Source organism: Oikopleura dioica, chromosome 2 (assembly GCF_907165135.1).
Source record: "Oikopleura dioica chromosome 2, OKI2018_I68_1.0, whole genome shotgun sequence".
NCBI classification, from domain to species: Eukaryota; Metazoa; Chordata; class Appendicularia; order Copelata; family Oikopleuridae; genus Oikopleura; species Oikopleura dioica.
This window is the reverse complement of record NC_137292.1, coordinates 12,645,282-12,669,033: the sequence shown is the minus strand read 5'-3', so window position 1 is coordinate 12,669,033 and position 23,752 is coordinate 12,645,282. Positions and strand designations below refer to the sequence as shown.

Here is a 23,752-nt window from a genome sequence, read left to right as displayed (position 1 = left end):
ATAAATCATTATCTTGACCGTTTTTGTCATCGTCTAAACTCTAGAAAACACCTGGAAAAAACTTTTTTTCATAGCCTGGGGCGATTCTGAGGCCATTTTCATTTGTTTTCGCGGTATTTTCATGATTTCTTGAATATAAAAAAGGGGTTGCTATCGTCATATCTGTATGTTAAAAATAATTAAATATCGTGTGACTGTATTGGGGACTGAACTACAGGCTCATTAAATATTTTGAACATGAGGACACTTAGGCTCGTTATTTGCATAACAAATGTCAGTTTAACTTCAATTTAGTAGAATGATACTACTACAAGAGTAATTTTTAGTATACGTACTCTTTAGCATTATCAATTAATGCTGTTTTATGGTATAAATTTCGCATTTTCATCCTCAAAATACAGCAACAACAAAAATCCGATCCAAGACTCGTAATCGGCTCAAATAACAAATTCCTCCCGAAAATAATTATTTTCCCAAAAATACTTGCAACCGGTTGTTTTAGAGAGCAAAATTCAAAATTTCGAAACTTGGCGATCCACGAAATGCACAATATACAGAGCTATTCATTGAAAGTTTATTTTTTGAGGAGATGCGTTTATTTAAAAGTTATGTTAAAAATCTGCAGTTGTAGAATTTTAAAGACGCTGAGAAAAAAAGAGAAGTGATTTTCTTGTGTGTTTTTAACCGGTTGGCTTTTTACGTAACAAGCCGAGACGAGAGTGACTAGCTGAGACATTGATGGATGATCCGCCGCGCACTGATGGCGGGAGAAGTCTGATAAGATGACTAGGCGAGGCAGTGATAAAGAGTTTGATGGAGCCCCTGCCGAGATCTGACGCAAGAGAATTTTTATCGAAATGGATTGTTTTTCGGCACGCGAACAGGTTAAGTTTCCGGGCAAGAGGATCTGAGATGGACAAAACAAAGATTGATAGAGATAATCATTGATTGAAAATATTAATTTTTACGAAGCGCGCGTAAAAATCGATTTCTTAGGAAAAATTAATGAAAAGGTAAACTTTAAGTTTTATTTGATGAAAAAGCATAATCGAAAAATCCCCTGCTGAGAGTAAGAAAACGCTGATAATCACTCCTTATCGCTACAATTTTCGCGAAAGTTTGTTTACAAGCGGCAGGGGCCCAGAGCACGGAGGCAGGCTCATAAGCAGTTATTTGGTAAATTTGGCGAGTGGCAGTAATCTGGATCGAAAATGTGATTCGCATCAAGGCCAGATCCCAGATTCGATGATGGGATTCAAACCAGGCCACAACTGGGCCAAAATCGCTTCCAGTGAAGATGAGCCGCAAGAATTAAATCAACCTTTTTTGGCGCATTTTCGCGAAAAGATCGTTCAATTTTCAATTTACGGTAACAATTTACGCGAGAAATAACAAGAGTAAGAATTTACAATTATCGATAAATTGCAAAATATTAATATCAAATATGAAAAGTCAATAGAAAGATACAAATTCGAGCGAATTCAAGTTCAAGACTCGGAGAACTGTGTAGAAAACCTGAGTCAGGGACTCCTGAAGCAGCTTTTATTAAATTGAAAAGCATTTTCAGACCCTGAGTCAGATTTTTGCCAGCTTGTGAAAATTTTGGAAGTGTATCAAAAACATAAGCTGCGATAGACTTATTGACATTCCTGATTTCTGAATGAATTTTGGCGATATTGGATAGAGTGAGCATTGCTGTCAAACGCTGAGATTGACTGCTGGCTCCCGACGCGCTGTCTTTCCTCCAAAAATAAAGAACGATTGATCTTGTGTTTGAAGACGCAGGGAAAAAGAACACTGTGGATTGGCGGATTAGAGCCTTCCCGAGGACGAGGTTTTCTAAACTTCCTCCAGCTCGGCTCAGCACCTTTCTTAGATGAACCGCCGCTGCGCCTGTCCCTTTCCGTCATTATTCAGGTCACAATTACGGATTAGCAGCGGATGGACAACTCAACAAACCGCTGTTTTTGTGCTCCTGAGCGGTTATTTTCGGATCATTTTTTAAAAACTTCTAAGAAAGATTTTTCATGTTGTTGCTTTTTCTGCAAAAAAAATGGCTCGGGCTAGAGTTAGAGTACTTTTGTCCCTGAAATCGAGGCCCTCAAAACCGAGAAGCCGCTTGCGGCTTCGAGAATAATTATTAAAGCCGCGCTTTGCGCGGCTATTATATTTTCGAAGCTCGAAGCCGCGAGCGGCTTCTCGATTTCAACTGAAAAATAATGAAATTTTATTGCTTAGAAAAGATGATCTATTAATGGAAACTGTGAGTAGTCTTTTTTGTCAGCAGAGAAATTAAGTTCAGATTGAGATTGAATCAGCAACAATAAATATTTTTTGTTCGTGTAGCGCGTCCGGATGCGGGGGATGAAACTGATGTGGAAATCCTGCAGCTGGATGTGAGCGTGCGTGGTTGTACCATACATTTCAACTGTTTTGTTTAGGCTGAGGTTCCCAACGCTCGATCCTGTCAAAAATCGCTTGAAATTTGTTATGGTATCGAACTATCAAAGCGTGTGGCGCTTCACACTAATTTTCAGAAGTGAAAATCCAGAGATTCGGCGGCTGATTTCGTGCTCCAGTAATCCCCTTGAATTGGCCCCCAATGCTGATAAATATTGCCATGGCTTAAGCCTCACCAGTCGCTCGAGCGAAAACTCCCAAACTTGTGGAATTTCTTCCAGAAAAAAATGTGTTAATTAAACTTTGTCGTCAAAGTTTGTTTTGGCCTTTGATCTGGTGTGAGCGCTTTTTCGCGCAATTTTCGTGGAATTTCGAATTGCCACACATTTTAATAGAAAATGTCTTGTAAAGAGACAGATCCTGTTCTGTAAATCATCCATTTTTCTAGGCGTGACTAGCAGGTCGAATTAGTAAAACTGCTCCTTTCTGCATCACCTTTTAAATCTTTCAAGTATCGCGTTTCAGACTTCTTCGAATTGTTTATGTAGGAAGCAAACGAAACGAGCTTGTAAAAATTGCTGAAGGAGACAGTGATAGACCAGTCGAGCAAATTTATGACTGACAGGGAATTGCTTCTTGCAGCAGATTTGCGTTATTTCGATGATCAAATTTGATCGAAAGAAATATTCTCAAACAGTTGTAAATCATCACTAATGCGACTAAATGTGAGTCCTGTAATTTCCTAACAGAAGACTACTTTATTCTTGCGTCGAGCGCTTAAATGTAGAAGAGTAAATAGAGAGAGAGTGTGGTGACAGAGAGCAGAAGTACATAGAGACACGTAGTTACAGTAGAATTTTACGATAACGTTTTTCTTCCCATTAACTCTTCCCCATGTTTTGAGAACTAAAAGGTTACACCAAAATGCTGCGACGCTGATTTCTTCAATTTCTTCCTGTCACGTAAATTCAGTTTCAAATGGGGGATGATTGCCGGGGCTCCAGTCATCAATTGTTGCGACGGGGACGGGTAGAGATTCGCGGCTAATACTTGAGTCGCATCGGCCATTAGAGCGCAGAATATTGTAGACCTTGTATTTCCCGCAAAATATCTTATATCGTAGTCGATTTCGTCGAAGTGGCTGTGTAGATCTAACAGTTTTTTATTGTTCATCGAGATTGTCGTTTCAACGTTCGAGTCGCTTGCGCTTCGGTCCATTTGTACTATTTGCCTCCAGATCTTCTTGATTTCCATTGGTGCTGCCCTAGCGAGTGCATCTGCTAGTTCAATTTGTAGCCGATCGGGTGCCGGAGGAAGTGAAAACGGGTAGAAGGGCTGGAGTTTCTCTTGAAGAGATCTCATATATCTTCCTTCATCTGTTGGAGTTGCTAGGTTTTTCCAAACGAGTTTTCTTTTCTTCGCGCTGGCGTTTTTGATTGTTTCACTTGCCTCAACCAAGCTTTGTATTTTTTCGTGTCTTTCCCGTTGGAGTATTTCTTTGATGTTTACTGCTTCTGTTGGTAATTTGGATGTCTTCTTGGTGCTCTCTCCCTCCTTAACAAAAGGAGCTACGTCAAGCTTGACGGATGGACCAATGCTTAGGTCCCTGTCGTAAAATACGACCTCTCCTACTTCGGAGCTTTGGCCAGGACTTTGGCTTAAAACCTCTAAAAAGTCGAGGCAGTTTTGGTCTGTTCCGACCATCGGAGTTTCCTGCTCGAAACTCATGGCAAAATTTCTCTTGCCTTCTGATTTTCATGCGTTTTTCGTTCCGTATTTATGCAAATTTTTTGCCGCCTGGTACACAGACTGCAAGACTCGAGCGAATTTTATGACACGAATTTTCACCTTGGGCCGGTGTCGCAACTATTTGCGAAGGTTTGTTCCAGAACGCTGTTTACTTTGTCTGTTTTAAAAGAATCAGTTTTGCTAAAATTCCATCATTTCTTGGATGGAAAATTTCACGACTTAAAATTTCTGAAGATGAATCCGTCCTAGAGAGAGAATCCACGACGCCTATCAACTTGTCAGACCCTGGCAAAAAGCGAATTTCTAGGAGTGGAAAGTCACAAATGTCAGCGTAAGCCGATCTTGTTCTAGTGCTGCCGGATCCTTTTAAACTTCCTGAATGATGAACCCCCTCCAAACTCCGATGGTCAATAAATGCGATGACTTTGAGGAACGTAGGCAAAATGTCCGAAAAATGCCTCAAACCGTACTGTAAACCTATTAACTCTCTCGCCCTCGAAGACAGTAAACTCTCCTGTTCGCTCAACCTTTTCGAAAAATAAGCCGCGATCGAAATTTCCGAAATCTTATCATTTTTAATGGTGCAGTTTCCGACTACAGAACCTGTTTTATCTTGCGAAGTATCTGCGCAGATAAAGATGTATCGATCGTTACTGCCATCGACGTACTCTAAATGATTTGTGCTTATCCCTCCCTTAATTTTTTCTTTCACTAAGTCGAGTGCGTCTTTTATTTCTTGTGTCAATTCGTAATTACGACCTTTACCGCATGATTTGGCGATAGGGTCTAATAACGCAGCGATACCCTTAACCTGTCTATTATAGTAATTGAAAGCTCCAATGATGCGCATGGCACCCTTCGCGCTTGTCGGATATTCTAATTCTAATAACGCCTTAATCTTTTTGTCATTTACTTTTATACCATTTATATTTACTAAATATCCTAAAAACTCGGTTTCAAGCTGGAAAAATGAGCATTTTTTGATGGCAACGACGAGGTTTTCGCTCATTAAAACTGAAAAAATATTTTCTAGCGCGGCATTATGGCGTTTTTGAGTGGTGATGGACAATATGTCATCCATGTAACCAATAATGAAAAGGTCCTTATCAACTGATCTAATTCGGTCAATGATCTTACTTATAAAACACTGAAAAGTTGCTGGCGCGTTCGACAGCCCCTGGCTCATTCTAGTGTATCTCAACTGCTCTGATCCAAACAAAAAACTTGTAATGTCCCTGGACTTTTCTGTTAGACCTAATGAGTAATACGCGTTTCTTACGTCTATTGATAGAAAACATATTTTTTCACCTGGAAATTTTATTTTTAAAGCTGAGATTGCATTACTTATTTTCGTCAAAATAACCCTGATAGGTAAAATCGGGTAACGGGGTAACAACATGTTACTGTTAACTGAACCACGATTCATCTTGCCACCATTAGTTCCACTGTAATTATTGACCACCCTAACTGAGTTGTCACGCTTTTTAACTGTAAGAAGGGGGCTGTTCCAGGCGGAGATACAGTGCTCCAAAATGCCTGCTTTTTTCATTTCTTCTAATTTCTCTTCCACTATTCTTACGCAATTACTATCTGTCTTATATGGACGAACGAAAATTGGCTCTTGGTTTTTGTCTTTCAAACGTATTTCCGCCATAAACCTAGGCGTAAGTCCGCAGTCGCTACTGTGACGGGAAAAAATCCAATCGAATTTGGCCAAAATCCTTGATAATTCCTCACGGTGAGCAATGGGTGCACCCTTAACTGCGCTTTCGATTTCTTTACGAACACAGACATTTTTAACAAGTTCGTTTCTTTTTTGTCTCCATTGTTCTAGCTCCTTTTTCAGAACTATTCTTTCGAAATTCGAGACATCTTTTGTATTTACTAAAAAGTTTAGGATTTTATTTTCCTCTTGATCCTCTGAAAAGTCATTTCTATTCCCATTACAGGGACTCAAAATAGTAGATCCTTCCTCTATAATAAACGCATTTTCCGAGGGATTACGAATTCTTACTTGATTACTTGATAATTTTCCCGGCTTTACTCTTTGTTCTAAAATAACACCGACGTTTTCTAAATCTTTTGAAAGTGATAAATTGTTCAAATTATCATATCTGTATCGACTGGTTGGCAAAGAAACTTCCGAATGTGGTTCAATTAACGTTAGAGCCCTAAGATAAACTGATGATTCTCGCGTATCTACCGATTTTCTTAAAAAATTTACTCCTAAATTATTGATTCCATCATCCATGATTTCCGATTTCTGAAATCCTACCGATGAATGAGCTATGGTCACGTTTTTTGCCCTTATAATTTTATCGGAAAGTATGTCCATTCCGACTATGCCGGGTACTGTAATACTTTCATCCTCAAGAATGCACAACTCGCAATTCGAAATTTCGCTATTATCTTCAATTTTTACATTAGCATTTATGGCGCGGTTAATTCTTATCATTGAATTTTGTTTTACGTTTCCGACTTGGTACCTCACATTTTCTTCTTTTAACTTTGATCCTATTGCGCGTCTATGTACATAACTACTATTTGATCCTGTGTCTATAATGCAATTACTTATATTTACAGTTATTATTTCACTACCATGGTACTGTAGCAACTGTACCGAGCAAGTTGGAATTTCACCCATTACTCATCCAAGTAGTCGCCGCGAAAGCTAGTGCTTGATTGACCCTCCTTTTGGGAATCATTTTCTTGATTCTCTTTTTGTAAAAAATTTACATATCTCTTGAACTTAAAACAATCTTTTTTGTAGTGACCTTCCTTGCCACAGAAAAAACATTTTCTACCCGGTTCGACTTTTCCGAATGATCCACTACTTCGATCCTTCTGTCCTTTTGATTGTCGGGCTTGCTCGAAATTCGATTTTTCACCCTTACTCTGGAATTGGGACGGACTTTTTTCTCCTTTTCTATCAGAACCAAAGGTTGGTTTCGAGAATTTTTTGTCTTGACCTGAATTCCTCTTGGCATTTTCAAGGTCTCTTAACCGTTTTCTACACTCTTTTTTGGTATGACCAAATTTTTGACAATAATAGCACTGCACTTTACTCTTGTCTAGTGCGTTTATAACGACACTGGACTCTTTTTTCATATCTGTTAATTTCTGCAATAGATTAAGGGTTTCAACCGTGCTAAGCCTTTCATCCCTTAGTTTAAAAATACTCTCGTTAGTAACTTTTGTTGGCATTTTCTTAATAAATTCAATCAAAGTAAGTTCTTCAATCGCGTTCTGAGATCGACCTGGCCATGCCCTTTCCGCCATTCCTAACATTTTATAAAATTGCTCGATAAGGGGTCGGCTTGGAGAAATCCCGAATTTTTCTATTGAATTTTTCGCATCTAACGGAGTAAAGTTTGAGCATTCATAAAATGCATTCAAAAGAGCATCGCACGAAATTTGCCCGTTACGACTCATTTTTCGAATTAGCAGACTTTTCAAGTTTGACTCCACATTCGCCAATATCTGACTTATTTTAATTTGCTCAGATGTGATTCCCGCAAGTTTACACTGAAAAAGGGCATCTGCCATCCAATTAGAAATATCTTTTAGCTTTTCAAATGTCATTTGCGATAAAGTTATCCGAATTTTAGCCTGATCCTTAAGGTCGATTCTAAACGCTGAGGAAAAGCTTTCCTCCAAATTAGGTTGTCTTGGTGCCGGATTTGGCTCAGAAATCTTACTGTCCTCATAGAGAGACCTTCTTGGAAGTCTATCTGACATAAAATATGGAGTGGAAAATGGGAGTGGTGTATCAGGATTAAATTTTGGCTTGCGCGAAAATGCACCCGGTGTAGGTAGACCATCCGTTTCAGGAGTCCTATCCTCAAAATCAACTTTTTTAGAAACATAATCCGTTTTTACGACAGATTGATCTAGCTTGAATTTCGCGAATTCTGGTAGATACGACTGTATAAAAAGTCGTCCGGTTTCATTAGTCGTGCCGAAAGTATTTGGATCACCTAAATTTTCAATACTGAAAAAACTAGTCTTCGGGTCTCTGCTCGCCAAATCTAAAATAAGACTATCGAGTTCTCTTACTGAGTCTTGTCTATCTTCATTAACTTGATAAGGCGCACTTATTGGAACGACGCATAACAATGCTTTTTCTGGAAAATGGATTGCACCAAAGTCAATAGTGTCATTATTTCCGAGACCGTAATTCTGAATAGCTTCTAACTGTTGTTGTTTTCTTGCTGATTTAAGTTCCGCGAAATTTTTAGTATCGATAATTGATAAAATGAATTTAATCAGTGGTTGGTTCAATGATTCTAGATCAACGGGGAATTTGGGTATGCCCTTATTTTCTTTACTCTCCTCTTTTGCCATTCTGGATTTTAAGAAAAATTATTGATTCCTTTCCTGATGATTAGTGTGATTTAAGATTCATACAATCTTTAATCTTGATTCATCTACTAAAACAAAAGTCGTCAAACCCGCTCTTTCTTTCAAGAAAGCAAAATATTCCTTAATCAACGTTGATTCCTCAACTTAACCTCCTTCCCGAGGCTTATCTACCAACTCGTAGAGGCGAAGTCCTTTTCACTTCAGTCACCAATTTAATGCGACTAAATGTGAGTCCTGTAATTTCCTAACAGAAGACTACTTTATTCTTGCGTCGAGCGCTTAAATGTAGAAGAGTAAATAGAGAGAGAGTGTGGTGACAGAGAGCAGAAGTACATAGAGACACGTAGTTACAGTAGAATTTTACGATAACGTTTTTCTTCCCATTAATCACCACTCGCTTCAACAGAGTACATAAGACTTGTTGGACAGCGAGCACCAAGAATAAATTTCATCAGACAAATTTGAAAAACGCCCGTTCAAAAAGTCATGTTTCCGGAAAAAATAGCGCACTTATCTTTCATTTTTTGTGATTTCAGTGATTTTGAACAACTCATCAAAATCATTAAATTATTATCTGTACTGGGAAGCACTGGGCGCAATTTATATCAAGTCAAAACAGCGCGAAAATATTCGCATTCCGTCAAATCCCAAAATTTACGTAGAAATCGATGCGCGTGTTTATTAATACTCACATTTCAAAAATTCTAAATTTTCCAATTCAGCTCGGAAGTTAACCGTATTAGTGGCACTTTATCCGTCGAGTGTGACAGCATATGCGACCTCCTGCTGACCTTCTGTAATTGACTGTTTACTTTTTGGACTCTCCAGTTCCGGGGCCTGGGATATCCGGGAGATTCTTTTTTATTAGCTTTGTATTTTTAATTTTGGTCTTATAAGTGATCTTTTAATTCAGGAACATACGGCAAGGGGGCTTATCAAAGACTTTGGAGAATTTTTTATTTCAGATTTAGACAGATGCTGCCAAATCGAAGGACAAACAACGATAGAAGCCCTGTATTTGCGAAGTCATTCTGTAAGTACACCTATCAGAGCATTCAGGAAGCGGATAGTTCTCAAGTGTTTGGGCTGCTCTGAAGGAGAGCTTCAGAAAAATTCTCAACAGCGGATGTTACGCTCTAAAACAGTATTCGACCAGGCTTCAGCATGAATCAAATTGACTAATTGACTGTTGTCTTTTATGCTCAATATTTGCTGAGGCAAAGCTGAAAAATTTTCGGTTCAAAGCGCAATGTGAAAAAGGTTGCCCAGGTGAACTTAACTTCTCAATACACGTGGTCGGTTCAACCGACCACGGCGACTTTGAGCCGCCGTTATTTCTCTTGTGATAATCCGTTTGACCTGATTTTTGTAATGTGAGCTAAGATGACTAAAACGAAACACTTTGTGAAATTTTGGATGTTTTCTCAAAAGTGGTGGCGTTTTGCACCGGATTCATCTTTCATTCTACAGCTGCAAATCCAGAAAGTGTCTTTCAAAATTAATTGTTAATCCTGATAGGTGAGTGTTCAAGCTTTCCAGCGATATGAATTGTTACCTTTTTACCCGCCGCAAACGCAAGTTAGAGCTAAAAGTCTTGAGCGCTCTTTCTGACAATCCGAATTTTGCGCGCCGCGCGGGGCTGAATAATGCATTGTGGTCCCCTCACCCGACCCCGTGTTTTGAGCGCTTAGTTGCGCGCCCGTGTATTGAGAAGTTAATCGAATGTATTTTCAAAATATTCTGGAAGAGGAAAGTTTCTTCGAGCGTGTTGAAAGTTAACTGTGGGCAGAAGGGTCATGTTTAACACTGCTAGCGACGAGTACTGAGCCTACTAAAAACCAACTCTAATTCCATCTTTCCATCTTCGAGACGCAAACTTTTCGGCACTGCCTTTTCATCCAAAATAGCTCTTCAGGAATTTCGCCATCCATAAATTTTCCGCTGATTGTTCCAAAATTAGAAACAGGCGACAGAAGCTAAAAATAATTAAAAAGTCGGAGTGGCTTTTATTCCTTGTCAATGGGGAAGAATGATGGACCCACGGCGAGCCGACCTTGATGATGATCGACAGGGGACAATGTTGGATTTTGAGACCTGCAGGGGACTGAAATGCAAGATTCGCCCGGTACCGACTTTTCTTATCAGTAGCTCTTGAAAAACTCTAGAATATTTTCTCTCTTTATTTAAAAACCTTAATGTGGTCAAAATAATTATGGGTTTATAAAATTCACTGCTCACCACCGTGATATCAGCTGTAAATCATTTTTCGTTAGACTGAGAATCATGCAAATCTGTAGTTGATCACCAAAAATATCTTAAGGCCATAACCTCTCTTTTGGCCTCTCTGGAAAACGGACTTCCCTTGGTCGATTTCAAAAATTTAAAAGGCTCATATACTCAAAATCTATCGTAGATTTCAGAAATGCCATCAAAAATTATATTTTCTTTCGAAATTTCGACTTTACAATCATTTAAAAAACGCCATTCGGTTTTCCGAAGAATTTTACCATTACAGAGGTAGATTTTTTTCGATCAATTAATAAATTAAAGCCTTCTCTACAATCCCTATGGAAAAAATCTTCGATATCTGTTAAAATTTTCATTCTAGCGCCATGTTAGTGCAGGCACCTGAGGATAAAAATGCGCGTAGACGCGCTGCGCGGAGTGCTATCCTCCAGGCCAAAAAGAGAGCGCTGTTGGCGAGCGTGTGAGTCAAGCGATTGATCGCGCTCTGATTGGCCGCGTGGATCTCAAGCGTCCGTCTATAAACAAAAGAGATTTAAAAGAAGAGAGAACTATAATCATAATTTAGACAATTTCTTGATATTTTTTCCATAGGGATCATAGAATATGCTCTACTTAATATTATAATCGGATTAATTTTACCTCAGAGCTTCCAGTTTTCTTGGAAAACCGAATGGCGATTTTTGAATGATTCTAGAATAAAAATTTACGGAAGAAAAGTATTTTTTGATATCATTTTTGAATTTTTTAGGAGAAAACAAGTATATTTGCCTTTTAAATTTTTGAAATCGACCAAGGGAAGTCCGTTTTCCAGAGAGGCCAAAAGAGAGGTTATAGCCCTAAAAATGTTCTTTCAGACTATAATTCCTCGACAAACACGATCAAAAGCGCTGCTATTAGCACAGAAACACCTTACTGTAACTTATCATGGTTATAATCGAGGGCAAACTCTTCACTTCCTTCCTCGAAGAAAAAACCAACTCTTCAAAGACGGGACTTTCAAGTAGTTTGCCCGTCCATTGTCCAATAACGAGAAGATCTGCCTTGTCTTTCTTGAGCTACTAATTAGCTAAAGTGTGTTGTGTGCCCAAATGTCGCACTGTTAGGCCGGTGACAATGCTTCTCAAACAGCTCTTTTTTGTACTTTCACGGCCACGGTCGATAAATATTTATCAGCCCGTCCCAAATAGCTTCCGGCGAGTGGCGAAAATTACGAAAGCAGTTGGAAATGCTCCCGGCGGAATGGCTCCTTTGAACTTTTTGAAAATTTGATGGACAAGTTACGGTTCATCGTCACGGAAACGGCGACCGCAAATCGGATATAAATCGGATGAAAATTTATTGTAATGGATCGAGTAGTATTTGAGCGAGTGCGGTGAAAGTTGGGAGCGTGGAAAGTGAAAGAACGCATGTGAAATTAGTGTACTAAACAGAGAGGCGAGTCGACAGTACTTGTTGGCAAAATGCGTTTCAAGCGAAGAGTGAATTTCGTTTTTAACTGACGAATTTATGTTTGTGTTCTCTTCTGAGAGGGAGCGGTTATTTATTTCTAGCACTTAATTGACGGTGCCGCAAAGCACAAGATGACAAAACGTAAAATATATTAATCAGCCAGGGAGCAAATTGAAAAATTTATAAATATCGAGATGAAAAGCATCTTATGGCTCCTCTTTTTCTGTTCCTAAACATCTCCAGTTGAACGAATTCAAAGAAATCCATCTTGATACGATTACTCCGTTAATTTCCAGATTTCTAGCGCTAACGGAAACACCCAAGGTGCCAAATGAGCTTGGCGGTTGTGCACTTCTCAACCCGGAAGCGGTTAAAACACATCGCTCAATCCAGGATTTCCATTTCGCGAATTTTTTTTAATTCGGAAGTTTTGATTATCCACTTTGAAGGGGACACATGAATTGTGGCTGTTTAGCGAAATGCGTGAGTTGTGGCTCTGCATGAATTGTGGCTCTTGCGTGAACTGTGGCTGTCCAAATTAGTAAGAATTTTATGATGTCATTGAGATAACATTTTGAGGTGAATAACATTAAATAGGGGCTGCAAATTCTAAATAAAGTTTCAAAATGAAAATTTCGACAATTATAAGATTATCTAAAATTAAATAAAGTTACTAAACTTTTTCGATACATAAATCTGATCTCTCTTCTGTGAGCTCAAAAGATCTTGCTTCAATTGAGAAAAACCACTCTCTTTCTAATAATATAAATTGTAATCTGAATTTATTGTTTTAGTTAATTAGACTTGATTTATTTTTATCAAAAAATAGAACATAAAAATTCAATTTTAATTATTTGGCTCAAAAGATACTTTCGCCCAGTTCATCAAATTGGCACACCCCACAGAACCGTCATTCTGCTGAAAACGATATTTGAATCTTATCAAAATACTCTGACTAAATTTGGGAGCCACAGTTCACGCAAGAGCCACAATTCATGCAGAGCCACAACTCACGCATTTCGCAAAATAGCCACAATTCATGTGTCCCCCACTTTGAAAGGAAGCGATGAATCGGAATGCGATTTCAATGCCGATTTTTCAATTTTAATAAACAGGCCTTGATCGTTGCGAGCTCCCGCTGCTCGGCCCTTGGAGATAATCCAAAAATGTTTTGGATTAAAAATGATCAAGAACGGGGAATTTAAGGGCGCTTGAAGAAGGGGGTTGAATTTTTGACGGCAGAAGTTGTTTTGTAAATACTTTTCAAAAAATACTTTTCGAGCAAAAAGAATACAATCAAAAACAATACCAATAGCCCGATATTTGAATATCTAAGGGCTTGTACAGTAATTTACTTACGCAAGAGGATGAAAAGCGCGTGGGGCGGCAAAAAGAGCGAATTTAGCTGAGCACGGCTGAGCAGGTTATCGACATCCCTAAAACTCGGCAACTTGGCAAACGTGAGACAAACTTAGCTGGCTATTAATGCATAGTCTGGCTGGATCTAGCGGATCAAACGGGACAATGACACGAATCCCGGAGCTCTCTAGGATTATCTTTATAAATAGGGAACTATCTTCAAAGATTATCCTAGCCTGATTTTTGACCGGAAAGGAGTCACGATTCTGAACCAATATTTCTTCACGCGCAGGATGCCCTACCAAAATACCCCTTTTCCGACCACTAGCGCGTCTTCATCCCTCTTCCCCGAACTGCAGCCTTCAACCCTCCCAGGCCCGCCGAAACACTGCTGTATATCCTAAGGGTGGGACCAGCTGAGCCCATCTAAGCAAAGCGAGCAAACAAACTGCCCCACTGACCCGTGGCGAATCTAAATTCGTTAAAAAATAAACGCGCACGTTTCTCATCCGGATTCCTGCATCTTCACAAATATACCAATCTAAAATCGCGCCACTAGAATATCACTTCCAAAATTAACTTCTTTCACGCTGCTCGAATCATTTTTTCTAGTGAAACAATTAAAATTTCTATCTTGAAGACAGACGACAGCAATTATTATGTTCATCAATTTATAGCCCTCTTCGCGTATTTTTAACAATCACAAGTTAATCAGGCTAATTGAGAAAACATATGTTTATCAAGATTTAACCACGAACAAGAGTCTTTAACAACGGATAATTTTATTAAACACATTGCACATTATTAGTAAAAGAAAGATGGCCTCAAGAGTAATTTTCCTTTGAAAGTATGTTTATTTATGTACCTTCCCTAATAATTAATTTCGACGCACACGGCCCTTTTTTCTAAATTTTGGGCTGGCGCATATTAAATTGAGAAAGGAAGTTTTAGTCCGGATCAGGTGGAGGAGGGCCCCTTCCGCCAAATGCTGAGTTTAGTATTCTTCTAAAAGTTTGGATAATTTCTGATCCCGCTACAAAAGCACGCCGCTGACAACGCTCCGTCCCGGATTATAAAAATATATAACCATCAACCCGCTGCTTTCGAGAGTGCGAAAATGAATATTTTTAAAAGCCACAGCTTTTGGCTTTTGGAAAAATTTGTGTTGGAAGTAGTCCGATATTATCGGCCTGAGAAGGTCAGCCAGCTTCGTAAAGTTACCATTTATGCGGTCGTGATAATTAGCATGCGCGGATAAGAATCTTTACATAGGACTATTTCCGTAACTCGTATGTAACAAAAATATAGCCAGTCATCAACTCAATCCACTCAACTCAAATCTGAAACTGAAGCCGAATCAGACGCTGGAGAAATACGTAACCACGTGGTGAATTGGGAAACACGCTAGATTGACCGCTAGAATTGGAGTTTTCAAATTGTATATTAAGAGTTTTGATGAAAGGATACACTTGTATAAAGGTCGAAGAGGGAATTCATTTTGAAGGGCCCAAAACTTCGCCCAATCTGGAGTTCTTAGAGCGTCAAAACTACCTGATTCCTTTCAAAATTCGCTTTTGGGAATTTAAATTTATCTATACGCCTTGGTACGTAAGAGCATATTTTGAAAGACTCATGAATTTATGCTAAGCACGTGAATAAGCGGCGATTAGCAGAATAATAAACACTCGTCTATTCGTTTTCATGGGAGGTCGGGTCACGATGCTCGAAATTCGAATGATAATCCAGCCAACACAAGAATATATTCGTGGCCAGGGTTAGCCGCGCAAAGTGGCGTAAAATATAGGATCTTATCGGAACAAAGGCCAACTCAATTTGGGCTGGCTTAGGTCGCCTTTCACCGTCCTGCTCATTCATTAAACGCGTTTTAGGTGAGCTTGAACTCAATCTGAGATGATAAGCCAGCTTTACTGTATCCAGCTGACTGTAACTGACTTGACGCGTGGCGCAAAGGGGGGCAAATGGCTCTCCTGCCGGGACTAATAAACGTATCTTATGTCAAATGAGTCATTTGAAATGACGAGCTAATAAGATCTCTTACTTATTATCAATTGAACAAACTCCGTTTATTACTAATTTCTCTTCTGATATTAACTTACTATTACTACAACTTGTAACACACGTTTAAAACCTGTCGCTTTTAACCGTCAATCTTATTAAATAAACTGAAGAAATCTAAAATTGGAAAATAACTCGCACGGTCGAGATATCATTGAAAGCTCGTTGTCCCAAAATACAAGCTTGTCAAAACAGTGGCCCGTCAATAAAATTTGTAAAATTAAGTGGCGTGATTTGTGGCCAAAACACTGATTCGTGCAAAATAAAGCAGTTCTGTGAGCTGGGACGGTAAAAAGTTCAATAAGCATTGTTGATTGAAAATTCTAGCTACTCAAATTGTAAGGGCTAGATTCAATAAAACATTTTCGTTTAAAAATTTTCAGTCGATTCCGTTATTTTTATAAAATATAAATGAAGTCAAATCTAATCTGCTTTATGGTTTTTAGATCAAGAAAATTTGTGTCTCGTCTTCAAAACAGTCGATTTATTCTGTTTTACAAAAAGTACTTTGATGATTTTCTCAAGAAAAAAGGACGTCAGGAACAAAGGAAGAGAAACAATCAGATTTTGGATTAGCTGCGGGCGACTGCGCAAAGGAGGGATCAAGATATGGATAATGGCTCAATAAGATGGCTACAATCAGTTATCACAGGAAACAATGCTCAGGCCCGGAAAAGCCGACTTTGAAGAAGAAAATCAGGACTCGCTCTGAAATAAGTCTCTTATCGCTCCAAAGAAATAAACGAAAGTGAGGTAAGTCTTTATTTAGGTCCTAAGTCAGAAGCTCTAGGTATACATACGTTCAATAGATACTTCTATTTCCTCGTCCCGTCAATGAGAAATTAGGACAAATAAGTTTCTAAGAACTGGATTCCGCGGGGGGCCTAATGAAGTAAATACTAATATATAACCAACCGGGACTTGGAACGAGAAGGGAGAAAAAGCTAGCGTGAGAGCGTGTTCAGAAATTGAGTTAATTTCTTGTGTGAACACAAATTCACTTTGGCAGCATTTCACGTTCGTCCTGGACTTACAGCATTTTTCCCTTCGAATTTCTTTTTTGCATAGTCAGACATTTGGACGATTGAGGCGAGAGAAACGTTTCTAGTTCTTGCAATAATAACGAGAATAACGTGGTTGCTAATCCGTCGCGTGCTTTCGGATATCCAGAGCTGCTTTTTCCCTTATCCCTTCTGATTCAGCTGCCCTACTTTAGAGCATAAAAGAACAAGTTCTTTCCCTGAAACGCTCAATTATTTTTTTTGAGAACTTTCAGCAGTCAAAACTGTCAAAATTTTTTTTACCGCGGATGCGAGTGTGTCGACGAGCAGCTGAACCGCTAGTAAAGAGAGGATTCTCACGTTCATGTACTCAGGCTGGTTTCCAAAATGACTTTTCGCGGTGGTTGAAACACGAATTCGAAAAGCATCTGTGCTTACCCGCTCTTTTTTGGAATACGAACTTTTTTCTTTTGCGAAGTATTTTTCCTACAAATTTTGAAAAGAAAGAACGGTCTACCGCGAAGATAGAACTCATTTGAAGCCCAAAACTTGCGGTATACATGAAGTTACGTGGGAAACAATTATGAAATATTTTACCGCAGAAACATCAACCGTTAAAAGCAAATTCGGGCTCTTTTTATGCTTATTCTTATACTTTTTTATGAAGAATAATGTAGGATAAGCGAAAAGCTCGAAAATTGTTATTATCTGAGTCATTTTTCTCTAAGAGCGAAAATTTAAAAAGGAATTTGGAAATCATAAAGGAGAACCGAAAAAGGCACAATCGGCCGCAACAGTTTTTCAGATGGATTGGATTTGAGACGATTGCAATTCTTCTCGAATACTGAAAAACCTGTAAATGCTTGTTAATATTCTCTGTAAATAAAATGCTTTTGAAGGACAATAAGTACTATTGTTATTAAAATTCGTCATCAAAAAAGCAATTTATTCCCGTCATTTCCTCTCCCAAAAACTAAAAGAGAAAAGATGGGGAAAATAACCCCGGAACAAAAATTTAAAAATGCTAGGGCCAAGAAAGTTCTCTCTGCCCCGATTATCAATATGGAAAAACTCCTCTATGATTCCAGAGAAGTCGAGAAACTCTACGAAGCGCTCGTGAATGCAGGATTTTTGTACATTTCCAATCACGGTGTCGACAAAAATTTGATTCAAGAGATCAAACGAGTCTCTGCTGATTTCTACCATCTTTCGCCTTCAAAGAGAAAGGAGCTTGAAAATTACGAAGGAAAATTAGTTCACGACGGCTCTGCTTTCAGCTTGACTCCTTTCAATGGCTCTGTCGAGAAGGATGCTTGTATTGACATTGAATACGTTGATTCGTTATTTCACAAGTATATTGGCGAAATCACCAGTCTGGCTTTACGACTGGTTTCTTTCTTTGAAATCGCTCTTGGTCTTAAAAAGGGAAGATTGTTAAATCGAGTCGGTAGGCCATGATGCTGCTGTAAACCTTGTTTACTGATTCTAGAGCCGCATGGAGTCCAAAACGCACTGTGCTACGAACGAACTCCTCCAAAGAAATGGGGCGTCCCAGGCCACTATGATAATGGTTTCCTGACGATTTTGATGCAAGACGATGCTGGCGGGCTTCAAGCGATGTCGAAAGATGAGTGGTTCTCGATTCCTCCCGTGAAGGATACATTCGTTGTCAACTTTGGAAACATGCTTGAGCACATTTCGTATGGAGTCATTACTGCTACCTGGCATCATGTCCGGAACACCAACTCGTCGATGAGATGGTCCTGGCCGACGTTTTTCGGGAGATGGTTTAAAAATTTCCAACATGGAAAAGCCCATCTTTATAAACCATAAAAGTTCCGAAAATGGACGATACAAAACTGACTAGGCTCGACGAATTCAAGTGGAACGCACACAACCTACCAGAAATTCAGCGAAAAAAGGTTGAAAAACATCAATCCTTTTTTAACAATTCCTTAGAAAGCGAAAGGTAAAGAATTCGAGGCAAGTGAAGATGAAACTTTCAAGGAATGGTTCTTTGTCAATGTGGTTTCAAGTGAAAAGTTCTTGGACGACATAGAATATGGGTTCGTGCACTATAAGACATCGTGTATAACGAGTTTCAGAAAAATCTACCACCATGTTTGGGAAATGGTCGAGCGAGACGGGCCTTTTGAAATCGGCGCTTTCAACGAATTTCGCAAAGAAAGAGAGACCGAGTAAGTTTTTGATTGCTTCGAATAGACATTTGAATCCGCCATAAATTATCATTTACGATTAATCTCATTAATCTTTTCTTATAAAAATGAATTAAGAGCTACAGTTGCGGAGACAGATGGATCGCCCTCTAACCACCCGAGTTTTTACCATTTTTAAACGTCTGTAAAATAAATTTTGTACAAAAAGAAGTGAAAGCTAGTTTTGACCCGAGTCCAAAGAAGAAAAACTCCGTATCCATCAGTTGCCGATCCATCACCCTCATCTATTCGTCTGAAAACTGTGCGGACCTGTGGAACGCGCCTGATTAATCACGCTAAGTGCTGCTTTGATATCCATCCATCCCACTCTTTTTAGACTTCATAAAAGGTAGATTTGATGACCAGCAAGTTACGTCACCAGATGAGAATCAATTAAATATCATAAAAATGTAAAACAATATTTATATGAATAGGAAGGATATGCTTGATGATTTCAACGATTGCGTTGATTGCGAGCCGGTATCCTGTCAAGAAAAAGGTCGATCGAGTTTTTAGCCTCAGAGAAAGACAGGGATTAAACTACAGTTCTCATCAGATGTATCGTGATTGAGAGCAGGTCTGACCTTGACTTACTAAAATCTAGTCAACAGATAAGTTAAATATATTTTTTTTCTCATCATAATAACGGCGACTTTGTTTGAAATCACATCTTGTTCACACCATAATGCTTCGACCATTTACTAACGAATAAGAGGGCCGTTACCGGTACTAGAAGGATCATTGAAAAACTCAACTTGAAGGTGTTAAAACTATCACACATTGCATCAAGTTAATATTCATTAGTCAAGCTAAAATAAGAATTCCAGGATTGATTCTTTCATCCGCTCACTCTCTACTAGGTAGCAGATAGCGCCGAACTCTTGGGTCGCACTTGAGTCTTGGGTCGCTCGCTATCCTTTATTACCTCCAGATTTGTACCAAGCGATTCTTAATCTCGCCTAATCGTCCATTTACGTGTACATAATTACCATTTTGAGTTTATGGTGAACTAGATAATTAAACCTGAAAATATGAGAGTGTTGATAGCTTTTCTATTGATTGCAGAGCTCGTTTTTGCCACGGATATTCCTGGTCTTACTGAGAGAAAAACGAAAAGAGGTAGAAGAAAAGAAAGAGAAAAAAGCAAAGGAAAACAGGACAAATCTTCACGATTATTGAGAAAACTTCGGAAACAACTGTCAGAGCAAGTAAGAATGCGCATTCCTCACTCGCACTTTTTTCTTCGCCAGTTAGTTGGAAAAACACGTGATAAATTTCAAATGAACGTGGCGCCTTTCTCGTTCCTGTCACCAATTATAAAGTGTTAAAATCCCTCTGTCAATCATTTAAGTTACTGCTGGTAATCGCTCTAGAAAAGAGATATAGCTTCCTGTCGCGTCTCTACACCTAAATGCTCGAATGACCTAATTTCTAAATTCTTTTTAGAGTCAGATTCTTCAAAATCTTCAAAATGCGGTGGACTCTTCTTCGCTCAAAATCCGTGATTTGGACTCAACAATTTTGCAGCTCTCAAGCGAGAGAAGAAACATGACTCGCGAGTTCGAACACATCAGGGAAGAACGAACGCTCGTCGACACTCGTCTCTTCTTTCTCGAGCAAAAGGTAACTATCAATGCACTTATTGATGTTAACGAGCCGCTCTTTCACTGACTTATGGCCCGGTCTGACATCAATCATCAATGGTTAAGGATCCTTAATACAACCCACACGACCTTCTGAGACTCCAAGTCTCTAAACGATCTGTCATAAGGTCTTTTTTGGTCGATTTCCATTTCGTCTAAATGTCTGTCTCAATTACAGACACTTTGAAGTCCCTAAATACTTCCCTTTTGAATTCATTTTTAAGGCAATGGATCTTCAAATTCTTCAAGCAAAATTTGACATCTTGGAACAAGACAACCACCGAATCAAACTGCGCAACGAAGCCTTGTACGATGAACTTTTCGAACTTCGCGGAGGAAATTCTATCTCTCGTCCTAAACCCGAAGTTATCACAGTTAATGGTCACAACTCTGGAAGCAATCTCCACTTTAGCCGGAATCTTAGAGGTTCGTCGCCAAGTGAAGTCACGAGGAATTTTACGTTGCCTTCGGCTAGTGAGTGAGCTCTTGCTTGAAGCATGAGCAGATACTCGAATCAAAATTGGTTTTGATTTGGTGCTTTTCGCGTTTTCGAAATTGCTCCTAATATGAATAGTTCTTCTATTTATATTTGAGAAGAGAAACTTAGTGCCCATCTGTGTCGGCTTCGTAAACCAAACTGACATCTTCAGCGTTTTTGTAATTTATGTTTATCGACCGCACCTTGAACTAGGTCAATTCACGCGAGTTATATCCGGCAATAAAACAACTTTCTCGTCACCAAAAATAGAAGAATAATATTTATAGTCCATCTGATTTTCCACTCTTTCAAGATCAATGATCGGAGAATCTTTCGAAAACTCAAGTTAACATTTGGCCTTTTTTAGCTGAGCGAGTGCCGGATATAGAGAGGACGATGACATTGGAAATCGCAACGCCGAAAAGTGTGATCGTGACAGGTGGTAGAAGGCATGGCGTCGCACTCGATCAAGTCAGACTGGTCAGCCCAAACTTTGTTGTCACCGAACTAGGTAGGCTCATTTTTCAGACGGACATCAAAATGAAGGCCATAAATCTTTAAGTCTTTAATTTCTTTTATTTTTGACATTCAGACCCGCTGCCGTCGCCTCTTATTCAACACTGCAGTTGTTCTTTCAACGGTCAAATCTTCCTCATCGGTGGTACAGCTGGAGTCGGCTTTCCTCGACGAGAAGTTTTTGTCCTCAATCATGGTCGATCATGGAGTAACGCGCCTGACCTTCAGTTTCCCAGGTGCAGATGATTTTCAATGGGCGTTTGTAAACATTTTCTTTCAGGACAAAACTCGGATGTGTCAATTTTGCAGACCGACTCTTCGCCATTGGCGGTAACTCGGGAAGCAATGCTGCTGGAGTTTTGGATTCGACAGAATACCTTGGCATTTTCTCCGGAAATCAGTGGAAGAATGGACCGACGATGCTCAGCCGACGATACGACGCTCCTGCAGTTTCTTTCGACAATGCTGTTTACATCATCGGAGGAAAAAGCGACAAAGGAGAGATTCTCCGTACGACAGAAAAACTGTCCTTCCACAAGAACACCAAACGAATGCGCTTTTCAAAAGGGCCTGTTTTACCATTGACACTAGAAGGTGTGGCCGCCACGAGGATAGACGACACGATCTTTGTCTCTGGCCACTGTATGAGTACACAAACGACACGAGTTTTGGAACTGGCTATCAACTCGAGGACATGGAAGGCCGTGGGCGACCTGAGATCACCTCGCGTTTCCCCAAGTCTCGTCACCGTGGGAAACTCGCTCTGGTTTCTGGGAGGCTGTTGTGGTAAAATGGCTAGCTTGGAAGAAATCTACGTCTCTCGCGAAGGAATCAAATCGACTAGCAAAGATATTCAACTAGAAGAGCTTCAAGAAATTTACGAATTTAGCGCAACTTACATACCAGAAATTTGAATTTAAAAACTGCTTGCTTGAAAAATAATTATGAGAAGTTCTGTTCATATTATCAAATAAACTGCCACTTGAAACAAATGATGAATGTTTTCATTATTTTACGCTGGATAAATCAGAAAGATATTATTGAGGAATGAAAGGAGAGAAAAGGAGCAGGGTTTACCAATGAGCATCATGTAATTTAGCGACTTTTTCAATGAAATCCTTGTGCGAAGCGTAGAGCGCAAGATCGGAAGAAATATCAGTCCACTTGACGGCTGCTGCATCATCTCCAGCTTCGAGTTTGACAAAGTCGAGCTTCCCGATTTCGTCGTGGAAGTTGTAGGCTTGTGTCTCCATCCAAGCGTTGTCGGTATTTCGAGGATCGTCGACGTATCCCTGGTAAATTTTGATGCCTTTTTTGAAGATGTTTTCGGCGATTTCTTTTCGTTCTGGATAATCGTTGCTGTTTAGTGCTTCTTCAGCAAATTCTCGCTTCAGTGTCTGCGAAATATTCTCGCCTGGGTCGCACATGCCTCCGGGAATAGCCCATTCGGAGTCTTTCTTTCTAAAAATCGCGACAAATCGAAGAATCGGTCGTCTTGAAATCGGGTCGTAGACCTTTTCTCCACACTCGTCTCGCTTCCATGAAGAAAGAATTGGATCGGCAGCGTGGTTTGGACCCCATTTTCCTAAATTGCCACGACCTGTGACTCCAGTTCTGCCAATTGGATTCTGAGGAAAGCCGTTCTCGACAGAATATCCGACGAAGGAAGTCCGGTCTGTTGCGCCATCGATGGTGTTGAATTTTAAAACACTAGGGTTGGCTGGATCTGCCCAGACTGGTCCACTTTTGACAAAATCAGCTGTGTAGTCGACCGGATGGTAGTTCGGAAACGGAGTGGCGAAGCTTTCTAGAGCTCAGAATTCGAATTATTTCACACTATCGAGGCCAGGGATGTAAATCACCCCACCATTTTCACCCCACCACAGCCAAATGGTGGGGTGGTCGGTGGTGAAAAAAATCACCCCACCACCACCACTGAAAATGGTGATGGTGAAAAATCACCCCACCACCACCACTGAAAATGGTGAAAAATTTCCCCACAGTAACCATTTTCGACGTGATAAATTTATCATCAAAGCCTATTTTTCAATAAAAAAGGGCCAGGTATCATTTTTCGAGTACCGCTATCACGATTTTATTTATTATTTTCACTTTTGGAGAATATTTTTAGATAATTTTGCCAATAGATTTAACACTGTTTTTTTTAGGTTGACCCTCGGGTTTTCCGACCCCCTTAATTTGCCTCAGGGCATGAGCTACCCCCTTATAATCAATAGTCTAAATGATCCCCGTGAT

General features: G+C 39.5%; 4 protein-coding genes across 4 annotated transcripts; 3 read left to right on the top strand and 1 right to left on the bottom strand.

The window, feature by feature from the left end:
• Nucleotides 1-17,630: 17,630 nt before the first annotated feature.
• Nucleotides 17,631-18,476, top strand: LOC145698337 (putative iron/ascorbate oxidoreductase DDB_G0283291). The gene is made up of 2 exons (XM_081775536.1): nt 17,631-18,090; nt 18,133-18,476. Exons 1-2 carry the CDS (start codon nt 17,631-17,633, stop codon nt 18,474-18,476), a joined length of 804 nt encoding a protein of 267 aa, XP_081631662.1.
• Nucleotides 18,477-18,487: 11 nt separating this feature from the next.
• On the top strand, nt 18,488-19,004 carry LOC145698335 (uncharacterized). The gene is made up of 4 exons (XM_081775535.1): nt 18,488-18,565; nt 18,603-18,709; nt 18,749-18,841; nt 18,938-19,004. The coding sequence occupies exons 1-4, from the start codon at nt 18,488-18,490 to the stop codon at nt 18,996-18,998; spliced, it is 339 nt and encodes a 112-aa protein (XP_081631661.1). The 3' UTR covers nt 18,999-19,004.
• An 852-nt stretch (nt 19,005-19,856) lies between these two features.
• Nucleotides 19,857-22,445, top strand: LOC145700049 (uncharacterized). Its single transcript, XM_081777307.1, has 6 exons — nt 19,857-20,067; nt 20,306-20,482; nt 20,727-20,928; nt 21,348-21,491; nt 21,573-21,732; nt 21,777-22,445. Exons 1-6 carry the CDS (start codon nt 19,891-19,893, stop codon nt 22,408-22,410), a joined length of 1,494 nt encoding a protein of 497 aa, XP_081633433.1. The 5' UTR covers nt 19,857-19,890; the 3' UTR covers nt 22,411-22,445.
• Nucleotides 22,446-22,512: 67 nt separating this feature from the next.
• LOC145698334 (ADP-ribose pyrophosphatase-like) lies at nt 22,513-23,366 on the bottom strand. The gene is made up of 2 exons (XM_081775534.1): nt 23,359-23,366; nt 22,513-23,299 (listed from the first exon to the last, which is right to left on the bottom strand). Exons 1-2 carry the CDS (start codon nt 23,364-23,366, stop codon nt 22,570-22,572), a joined length of 738 nt encoding a protein of 245 aa, XP_081631660.1. The 3' UTR covers nt 22,513-22,569.
• Between the last annotated feature and the right edge of the window lie 386 nt (nt 23,367-23,752).